This window comes from Protobothrops mucrosquamatus, unplaced genomic scaffold (assembly GCF_001527695.2).
Source record: "Protobothrops mucrosquamatus isolate PMUCROS unplaced genomic scaffold, P.Mucros_1.0 scaffold1651, whole genome shotgun sequence".
In the NCBI taxonomy this organism is placed as follows: Eukaryota; Metazoa; Chordata; class Lepidosauria; order Squamata; family Viperidae; genus Protobothrops; species Protobothrops mucrosquamatus.
In genome coordinates, this window is record NW_015387808.1 from 126844 (window position 1) to 138549 (window position 11706).

The following is an 11706-nucleotide window of genomic DNA, read 5'->3' on the forward strand; positions in this document are numbered from 1 at the left end:
CCCCCTGGTCACGGCCGACAAATGATCTTCCAGTGTCAGCCGTGGATCCAGGAGGACACCCAAGTTGCGTGCCTTCTCTGAGGGGGCCAAAATTTCACCCCCTATAGACAGCGATGGAATCAGCTGACTATGCCGAGGCGCCGGCAGCCACAGCCACTCGGTCTTGGAAGGGTTGAGCCTGAGTCTGTTCCTCCCCATCATTCTTGAGGTTAAGTTTGAAAGAGAATAATCATTTTTCCCCATGTAATTTTCCACATGAAGATAATATTTTATTAGATGATGGTGAACAGATAATATACAATAAAAAAGCATGATAAACAATCTAAATGATTTTGCTTGGTTCTCTTTCATTCCCAACCCCTAGACTAAAGTAGACTTTAGAAGTATGTGGCCTATTGAAGCATTTTCCCCTTATCATTCTTTTGATGAGTTATGGGCTATTTGATTAGAACTTTTTGTCTGCAAAGAAATTGGAGGGGAAAGCTAGTTCATAAATTCATTTTTCATTCTTTATTTCATAGAAAATGTTCCCAGTGCAATGGAGAGGGAGCTACAGAATTTCAGATTCCTTGCCTTATATTATTTTAAATGTAATAACAATACCTTCTGAGAAAACTATATGCACAATTAAAAAATAAATTATAAATATTGTTTGGAGATAAGAGTGAAAATCAGAGTGATTATCACACCGAACTAAAACCATGCAGTTTTAGAAGAAGTTTTGGATCACGTTATTCTTTATTCTCATTCTTGAGGAAAGTGGATAGCATAAGCAACAAAAAAAAATACCGTAATGTATGTTTAAAATCCTGTTTAAAATCTCAATTTCTCTAAAAGGGATCTTTATTTAAACAAAATAAAAAGAATATCTTTGATTCTGGCAAATCCATCTCTTTCAACCTTGCTTTGCTTTGCTTTTGCCAGAAACTAATTCTGTTGGCCCTTCTGTAACCCTGGTTGTCGTTTTTCCCTGCTGGAAGTTTGGCAAAAGTAAAAACTGGCAGAGGACAACATATTATATTTTTAACTGTATATTAAAAACTTTTTTGTATAGCCATTATTTTTACTATGTGCTCCAGTTGTGACTCAGAGTTGCTTCAATCACATTTCCTTCTTTGGCAAATGCACAGCAGGTGTACAACTGAATATATATATATATTAACAACGGTTCCTCTATTACTGTTATTTGGCAAGAACGGTCTGTTTCTAAGGTCAGCCAAAGGTGGGGGCAGCAGTTTAATATTGCCTCTGGTATTAGCCTCTTTCCACACAGGGGGATGAGAGTAGGGATTGTCATAACTAGTACTAGAATACTTTCTTGAGCCAAAGTAGTAAATAAAACTGTGGCTCCAGATAAAACTTGTTAGAAATTCTGTACCTTAAAAAGAAATTGCCTGGATAGTTGGGCTTGGAAAATAAGACTCTCAGCTTCATTGGTTGTTGGAAAAGGCAAAGCAAAATATTCTTGTTGAACATCTGTGAGCTTCATTTGATTTTCCATATTTTGATATGCTATAAAAATGATTTGCCAGAAGGAAACAATCTTATTAAAGAAGATCCTCTGGCACCAGAATAATGGCTGCTCACATAGCAGGACGAAGAACTATGGCTAAAAGTTTAGTAGAATGACTGAGAAATAGTAATTTATCTTTTCCAGAGCAAAGACATGTCACTGTATAATGCTTTTAGGTAACCTACCTAGCTCTACAGATCTGTGCCTGTTCATCTGTCTACAGGACCATCTCAAAGTGCTTATTCAAGGCTGTACCAACATTATTTCCAATGGTGTTCTTGCTACTAGACTGGTAGTGAATGGCACTAAAGCAACCTAGTTTGCCTACCTGAAAGGCTGTATTGTTAAACATTTCTGGGACTCCTTAACAAAGCTGAAGTCCAGCAAATCTAGAGGACACTGGTTGAGAATCCTATCCTATTAAGTAACAACAATAACAACAAAACAACGAATCTGTTGCCTTATAATCAATGAAAACAAAGCCTAATTAAAATTAAAAGTTTACAGCTACATATTTTCAGCAGCCACCAAAACCTGTATATATCTCCAATTTATCAAAACTTGAATCTGTTAACATTTCTATTAATTTTATAGTAGTCTTTCTTTCAGGTGAGAAGAAGCCTCTTTTAAACCAGTTTTGCACCATGTCCTTCCCTAGTTCTTTTCCATGTAGAAGCCATTTATGACAACTCTCCAGAACATAGTCCTGTCATTTTTCAAAGGAATACTCACTCACAGAGATGCTGCTCTTTTCAGGGATAGGAAGGGGGAGCAATTGAGTGCAATCACTAATACGAAAGACGGTTTATTCACACAGTTCAGTAGCTAATGCACCCTCCAGGTTTCTGGACTTGCCTACCTTGGCAGACAGACTCCGTGGTTTGCTGGAGAGGATCTCTGTAGCTTCCCTGCAGTGGGTGGAAAGGTTCAGAATTGCAGCAGCTGCTGCTATGTGGGTGTCTTCACTACATTGACCATAGCGATAAGAGCTGGCATGGCAAGGGCTCTGTGTGTGGGCGCTAGCACTAGGCTGCCGATTAGAAAATTTCCCTGGATTTGAAAAATGCTTTGCTGTTGAAGAGAGATTTGATTAGAAGTAGTTCTATGAAACTGTCCTCCTATTAAAGGGACAAAGGCAATCAGCTCATACAGTAAAATAGACAAACAATGCATGAAATAAAAGCTACTCTTGACACAAAACTCAACATTTTTTTAAGTTTCAGAAATTAATAGATTTAAAACATTAGACAGTGTTGTCATATAAACGTTCAGATACTTCCAAAATCAGTAGAGGACAACATTGTAAATCCATTTCCTAAAATGTTCTCATGCCATGTGAAGGAAATGTTGTAGGAGTTTAATTATGATGCTATGCCTGCCATCTAGCAAATTTTGAAGCCTTCCCCCATGGACATTCCTAACTTTTGGTATAGTTTTGTCTCTTTATAAAACGTTTTCTTAATATTTTATAGATGTTTAGCCTGAACTCAACATTGCAGCATTCATTTTGATTCTTGAATCTCTTGGGATGTATCACCGCTTACCTGCAAAAGTGCACACCCACTTAGAGTGCAATTGAGATCCAGCTATAGCTTGAGCATGCTGGCAGTTAAGCTCCTATATAATTATATATTTAACCGAGAATTTTAAAGTGGATATTTATAAAATGACAATTCATGTGGGGTACAACACAATATTGTGTCTCTCTATCTGTATCCCAGTAATTGGAATTGTTAATAATGCCCTAGAACAGTGGTGGGGAACCTATGGCATGTGTGCCAGAGGTGGCACTCAGAGCCCTCTCTGTGGGCACGCGAGCTATGCCCCAGAGATGGCAACCATCCCTCTTCAAGCAGCCACCCGCTAACTCGCCGAGGTCCCACATGGCCGGATGCATCCCAGCACGGCTGGTTTCCTTCCCCCCCATTCCATCCCTCCTGGCCTCGCATGCTCTCCTTTTCCCAGGCATAACCCACTGCATCGCCTCCTCAGCTATTGGCTTGCTGTTGAGCTCAGAGGCGGCTTTTCTGATTCACTGGCAGTGGGCTGCGGAGCCCTAGAGTGCGCCGGTCAAAGGGTCGGCAGGCTGTGGCTGCTGACGGACACTGTCGGCCCCCATGCGCTCACTGGCCTATGTGTGCAGGGGCTGATGGTGTCAGGCAGCAGCTGCCCTGGCCCCTGCATTGCCTTGCCCTGCAACAATGGCACCCCTGTCCTGCCTCGCCTCCCCTCACCCTGCAGGATGAGCCTCCTGCCCACTGTCCCACCCACCAGAGACCCCCTGGATCTCCCCCAGCCCTGTCTGGCCCCCACAGGAGTCCCTGCCCACGAGCAACATCGAGGTGACCACGCCCACCTTGGCCACACCCACCCATTCTGCCATGACCACCACAGCCACACCCACCCAGCGGGCCACGCCCACCTGGCACCCGACGATAAATAAGTGGGTCTTGGGTTGCAGTTTGGGCACTCGGTCGCTAAAAGGTTCGCCATCACTGCCCTAGAAGATGAGTTTTCAAAATGTACGTGACTCAGAGTTTACCAGTATCTTCAGATAGAGGGATTACAGGGTATCACAATACAAACATCAGAGCAATCACTCTGACCTTATAAAAATGCCATGATCTTATTTTAAGTGTAATTCTAGTAACCTAGATGCCACTAGCCTTTCTGCAAGAGATCATCAGATTTGTATAATTACACCTTTTACATTAATCAGTGGAACAACCTGCCTCCAGAAGCTGTGAATGCTCCAACACTGGAAGTTTTTAAAAAAAGACTGGACAGCCATTTGTCTGAAATGGTATAGGGTTTCCTGCTTGAGCAGGGGGTTGGACTAGATGACCTCCAAGGTCCCTTCCAACTTCCACTATAGATAGATAGATAGATAGATAGATAGATAGATAGATAGATAGATAGATAGATAGATAGATAGATAGATAGATAGATAGATAGATAGATAGATAGATAGATAGATGATGTCGCAGTTAAGCGACTGCTGCCTGTGGATGGCTTTGGATTGAGCTGATGCAGGCAAAAGACTTCTCTCTTTCCCATATTTAGGCTGACAGGGTGTTCAAAAAAAAGCACTCATTCTCTTCCCCTGTCTCTTGTAGCTAACAAAGTGAGAAAGAGCCTGTGGCATAAGGGACTAATGCTTCTGCTTAACATGCAGACAGCCCAGGTTCGAATCTCAGAAGGGTATGTCTGACTGATGAAAACCAAATAAGGTTAGAAATAGCTATCTCAGTACTCCCTTAATTCTTTGTTAGCATTCCAAATTTGAAAAACATATATGATGTCGCAGTTAAGCGACTGCTGCCTGTGGATGGCTTTGGATTGAGCTGATTCAGGCAAAAGACTTCTCTCTCTCCCATATTTAGGCTGACAGGGTGTTCAAAAAAAAAAGCACTCATAGATAGATAGATAGATAGATAGATAGATAATGCGTAGCACTATATCTATCTATTTATCTATATCTATCTCTATCTATCTCTATATCTATATCTATATCTATCTATCTATCTCTATCTCTATCTTTATCTCTATCATATCTATCTATCTATCTATCTATCTATCTATCTATCTATCTATCTATCTATCTATCTATCTATCTATCTATCTATCTATCTATCTATCTATCGTGGAAGTTGGAAGGGACCTTGGAGGTCATCTAGTCCAACCCCCTGCTCAGGCAGGAAACCCTATACCATTTCAGACAAATGGCTGTCCAGTCTCTTCTTAAAAACTTCCAGTGTTGGAGCATTCACAGCTTCTGGAGGCAGGTTGTTCCACTGATTAATTGTTTTAACTGTCAGGAAATTTCTCCTTAGTTCTAGGTTGCTTCTCTCTTTGGTTAGATTCCATCCATTGCTTCTTGTCTTGCCTTCAGGTGCTTTGGAGAATAGCTTGACTCTCTCTTCTTTGTGGCAACCCCTGAGATATTGGAACACTGCTATCATGTCCCCCCTCGTCCTTCTCTTCATTAAACTAGACATACCCAATTCCAGCAACCGTTCCTTATATGTTTTAGCCTCCCGTCCCCTAATCATCTTTGTTGCTCTTCTCTGTACTCTTTCTAGAGTCTCAACATCTTTTTTATATCGTAGTGACCAAAACTGGATGCAGTATTCCAAGTGTGGCCTTACCAAGGCATTGTAAAGTGGTATTAACACTTCACGTGATCTTGATTCTATTCCTCTGTTAATGCAGCCTAGCACTGTGTTGGCTTTTTTGTCAGCTGCAGCACAGTGCTGGCTCATATTTAAGTGATTGTCCACTGGGACTCTGAGATCCCTCTCACAGTTACTACTATTGAGCAAGGTACCCCCTATACTATACCTGTGCATTTGGTTTTCTTGCCTAAATGTAGAACCTTACTTTTTTCACCATTGAATTTCATTTTGTTAGATAGTGCCCAGGGTTCAAGTCTGTCAAGATTCTTCTGTATCTTAAGCCTGTCTTCTGGAGTGTTGGCTATTCCTGCCAGCTTGGTGTCATCTGCAAATTTGATGAGTTCTCCTCATCTCCCTCATCCAAAACATTGATGAAGATGTTGAAGAGCACTGGGCCCGGGACAGAGCCCTGGGGCACCCCACTACACACTTCCCTCCATGTAGATGCAGTTCCATTGAGGACCACACACTGAGTACAGCCAGTCAGCCAGCTACGAATCCATCTGCTGGTGATACTGTCTAACCCACATTTTTCTATCTTATCAAGTAATAGGTTGTGATCTACTTTATCAAATGCTTTACTGAAGTCCAAGTAAATTATATCCACAGCATTCCTCTGGCCCACTAATTTTGTCACCTGGTCAAATAATGCTATAAGATTTGTCTGGCATGATTTGTTTTTGACAAGCCCATGTTGGCTTTTGGTAATGGCTTTGTTTGCCTCTAGGTGTTCACTGATTCATTGTTTGATTATCTTTTCCAGAATCTTCCCAGATATTGAAGTCAGACTGATAGGTCTGTAGTTTCCTGGATCCATTTTTCTTCCTTTTTTGAAGATGGGAACTACATCGGCTCTTTTCCAGTCCTCCAGTAGTTCCCCAGTGCTTCAGGATCTTTGAAAGATATAGTTCAGTGGTTATGAGATCACATCTGCCAGTTCCTTCAGAACCTTGGTGTGTAATCCATCTGGTCCTGTGATTTGAACTCGTCTAGGGGGGACAAGTGCTCACGTACTATTTTCTTGCCTATCTTAACTTGTGTTTCTAATCTGTTTTTATGGTACTGTTTTTGATAGGATGGACTGTTTTTTCCCTTTGTGTAAAGACGGATGCAAAAAATGAGTTAAATAGTTCTGCTTTCTCCCTGTTGCTTGTCACCTTCTTGCCAGTTTCTCCCACTAATGGACCAATCATTTCCTTAACCTTTTTCTTGTTTTTACACACACATGTGTGTATACATGATTTCTCAGAAGGAACTAGGTATTTTTACCATAGTGAAGCTTTTAACTATGCTAGTTGCATATTTTGTTTGGTACGTACATCCTGGGAAATAAAACAAAAAAATACAGTGTAATTTTGTCGGTCTCTTACTTACATTCAAAGGATTGTGTGGTTTTTTGTCCTTGTATAGTTGGCATCACTGTGCATTTGCCAAAGACTTGGGCATCAAAGCTAGCATAGTCAAAAGGTACTTTCCCATATTTCTCTTGCTCTCTTGTAAAAGTGGTTCCGGAGGAAGGGGTCAGTACAGATTGGCAGCTGTACTGAGATAACTCAAAATGTTTCACCAAGTTTGTCCTTCATAAAGAAGACACAAAATATCAGAATAATATCTATTGTTATTAGATTCATTCTCTAACAGAGATACATTTAACAGAGTAATTTTTTAGAACTGCAGATTAGCACTAAATGTTTAGAACTAGGAAACACAAAATAGTAAGATACAAAAACTAATATTGTTCATATATTTTCTTAAAGTTCTTTTCTTATATATAAAGATGTGCAGATTTCAACTCCTAGAATTCTCCAGCCGGCATGCTTAAAGCTGCCAAGTTTGAGAAACATTGGTCTATAGAATTACCTTTCTCACCACAAAACTCCTCACAGCTGAGGCAGACAAATTTAGTGGGTTTTGTGTTTAGGCATGCCTGTTACTAGCTTTGACTGGTTCATCAGTTATGTCTTCCTAAATACAGCTCTTCCTAAATACAGCTCTCCATATCTACCCTTGGTTGGTATTTCTCTGAGAAATTAGGAGGATATAGTTGAGTTGAATTTATTCTTCCCAATTTAGCCTCATGAATCATACAGTATGAGGTCAGTTCTTTATCCATGATCAAACAATGGATAACAGTAGTTACATTGTAAACCAACCTGGCATCCACCAGATACCTGAAAGAAAGGCCTTTTCTTTTTTTACTTCTGCAAGGATATTTCAAGGTGTCTTTTGAAACCTTCTTGGGTTTCTTCTTTAGTGTTGGTGATGGCAATACTAGCATTGCCAGCATTGGGGTTATTTTTTTCTACACTCCATCTATCATTCTGAATCCTTCATAGCTGCCCATATTTCTGGAAAAGACCTGACCCTTTTCTGGAGAGGAATAGCTTGATAATTGTTGTCCATGAGCAGGTGACCTCACATTTGAATTCCTGAAATGAACTGTATGTGGGCCTTCTTTGTTTCTGTCCTGGAAGATGCAGATGAGGGGCCAGTCTTCTGGATGGGCATCTAGCCATACTTAACAATATTCATATGCTGAAGATATAGCACTGGCTACCCATTAGCTACCATGCCAATTAGTATTGGCTTATAATGCCCTGAGTTACAACAGATGGCATCTCCTAAATGACCTTGGCTGATTTTGAAAAAGCTAAGCAGGGTTGGACTTGCTTTGTATTTGAATGGAAGATCACCACAAAAGCACAGGGTTATGGACTAATCTAAGATGTCAAATAGCATTCTGGAAGAAAGCTACGGCAAGACATGGATGTGGATGTGAACTCAACTTCAGGGAGATTTTACTTCTTTATAAAGGTCAGAACAACTTGGAATCAGAATCTCAATGTGTCTATCTTTTTCTTTAATATATCTGTGCAATTGCTATGATCATCTTGAGAGGTCTTACTGCTGATTTCAACTGGGAATTGACATTTTCCAGACATTCCAGCCTTTTTAGTGGTAGCAAATATTCTTTGGAAGGCTTTCTTTTGAAATTAGAAAGTTGCTTTCTATTGACACATATAAGTGCCTCCTAAAGACACATATTTTCTTCTAGGTCTTCCTTGTGTAAACAGTAGAGAGAGGTTTTTCCCCTTTATACATTTTAATATATTTTTATTATCATATATTTTATTATCATTTTTGTAATGAAATAAGAAATTTAATGGGATTCAGGATATTAATAGGTTAATGAATATGAGTTAATAAATAAATAATGAACTTGACTTAATAATGAATAGATTTATAAATGAAATGATAAAGTCCCAATTTCCCTGCATAGTGACCATGGTCAATTGGTGGGTTGTGGTGTTCTTTCAGGTGGGAAGACATGAAGAGTGTAAATGCAAACATTGCAAACATGTGGTGGCACAGTGGTTAGAATCTAATATTGCAGGCTAACTCTGCTGACTGCCAGCAGTTCAGTCCTGATGGACTCAAGGTTGACTCACCCTTCCATCATTCTGAGGTTGGTAAAATGAGAACCCAGATCATTGGGGGCAACATGCTGACTCTGTAAACCACTTAGAGCAGGGGTGTCAAACTGCCAGCCCGCAGGCCGGTTTCATCATACCAAAGCTGTGCCCACCCCATTGCCGGCAATGCAAAAAGAGTTGCGATACGTCACAACACGTCACATGACATGGTGAGTTTGACACCCGTGACTTAAAGAGTATAAAGCACTATGAAGTGATATATAAATCTAAGTGCTTTTGCACTGTGGTGGTTAGATCAGCCAGATTGCCATTGAATTTCAGTAGCAAAATCCTCAGGGGATTCGGGATGCATTAGGACTTTATATTTCTGTAATAATGAATGATGTCTCATCTGCACCTTTTATATGACATTTTATAATATATTAACTTCTACCTGCACTGCCAATTCAAAAGTTGAATGTTTCAGAACATTACAAGCTATAGCATGAATATAACATGAAGTATATATGTCTTTTTCCAGAATGCATCTACTATAAATATGATTCAAAATTTTTACCTATGGATCTGATCATGGCACTGCCCTGTTTTGAGTGATTCATGTTGATTTTTTTCCTGAGACATTGCCATTTTCTCAGCTGCAGCAATTGGACATCCAGAAAGACTATTGAAAAGATTTGTTACACAAAAGTAATTGTTAATAGTTTATACTCAGTGGTATTAGGATTTCTAATATGCATTTCACATCAAAAATAAAATATTCAGCTTGTTGCCCTTTTTATTCTGCTTATCATGTTAATTGCTATTACTGCCTTTAAAATCCAACTATATCTTCTTTTCACTGTTATCTCAAGCTATTATGCCTGCTAGATCTTTCTTTCCTATACATCCCCTGATGATTTTAATTCAGCTAATTTCCCATTGCCATTCACATACTAGGAGGCTATCCATTCTTTTCACCTGATTGTTGCTAACATAATTATTTCATTGCTTCCATAACATCATTATCTCTTTAGACTTGTAAGATCTTTGACCTCTCTAGTAGCCATGTTGATCTTGAACATTTTGTGATATAATACTTATTTCTTTCTTTCTCTGGGAAATTAGCTAAGTCAACCTTATTAATGACTTTAATGTACTAAATTAAATCATGATCTATCATAAATGGATCATAAATACTTAGAAGATTAAATCAATACACCAAAGTATATCAAGTTTGAATCAAATCATATATTTTCACTATATATATATTTGATCACTTGATTAGTCTTCACTGTTCTTTGTAAGTAATTTAAATTCTTTGTAGTTATAGACTACAAAGATAGTTTTAATATCAAGTTTACACCTAGGATTTCATATGAAATGAAGATGATGCCACATTCCTGTATAAAGTATATATACAGTAAGTACATAATTGAAAGCAAAAAGTTGGGGAAGGCATATACTCTCTGAGATTAGATAGCATGTATTTATATTGGCATCCTGGCTTTCTTAAGGAGAGCTGTCAATAAATTATGATTTAGGAATGAATGTATTTGATTCAATTCTAACATTTCTTAGTACTGTAAAATGAAATAACATAATTTCTCGAGTTATGTATGTTTCTTTTTCATTGATTTCAACAGGAGAATTGAGTATATATGTCATTGTCAGTCAGTAAAAACTTCGGGATCTAAAAGTACTTCATTTGGGCTGAAAATTCTTAAATTTATGTTTGTGTAAGGAAATTTTCTTGCAAGAGTTAAAAGTTTATATTATTAAGTGAGGTGGTCATAAAATGTGACATCATATGACTGTGCTGATTTATGATGGTGGTTACAACAGTCCCAGTTTCAGGTTTTAAGAAAATTCCACACAGTTGTCAGGTGCAATATTGCATGATCACCCATTTGTGATCTGATAGCTTTCCCATTATATTTTTCTTGTCAGTAATCAGCAATGAAGGTCTCAAATGGTGATCACATAACTGTGGGACAGTGTGATCATTATAATTGTGAGCTGCCAAGTGCCCAAATCCCAATCACATGACTGTGCGATACTGCAATAGCCATAACTTCAAGGTTCTGCCATAAGTCTCCTTCATCATTGTCATTGTAACTTCACATAGTTGCTGAACAGATGGTCATTAACTGAGAGTTACCTATATTGTTGCTTTATATGAAGTGACAGATATTAAAGAAAACATACCCTTCTTGAAGATACCAATGGAAGCAGACTTGAATTACCTTCTGTGAGTGTTGCGGTTGCTATTGACATGGCCTCTTCCTGTACATCCAGGGGTGGGACACTTTAAAACATTTTCATGCATGGCAAGGACTAAATAAAAGAAAAAACAAACAAACAAAAAATCCTGAAATCCATGCTAATTTTACAGAACAGTTCAACGTTGGCAACTGAGGGGAGATTTTCACTCTCAAGTTTATACTAGTGAACTTTCAACCCCAAAAATATTAAGACTTGTCACAATTGTAAAATGGATGGCTATATAAAGTGATTAAATGAATGAATAAATAGATGAATAAGTACATAAATAAACAAGACACCATCTCCCTCAGTTACTACATAATTCACAATAAGCAGAGAATCT

At 38.7% G+C, this 11706-nt stretch overlaps 1 protein-coding gene across 1 annotated transcript in view; it reads right to left on the reverse strand.

The window, feature by feature from the left end:
* ST18 (ST18 C2H2C-type zinc finger transcription factor) overlaps nt 1–11706 on the reverse strand; it is a 64367-nt gene that overhangs the window by 37668 nt on the left and 14993 nt on the right. Inside the window, 4 exon segments of the mRNA XM_015822701.2 lie at nt 2373–2584; nt 7063–7265; nt 9679–9783; nt 11345–11435. Coding sequence (XP_015678187.1) covers nt 2373–2584; nt 7063–7265; nt 9679–9783; nt 11345–11435 — 611 coding nt within the window.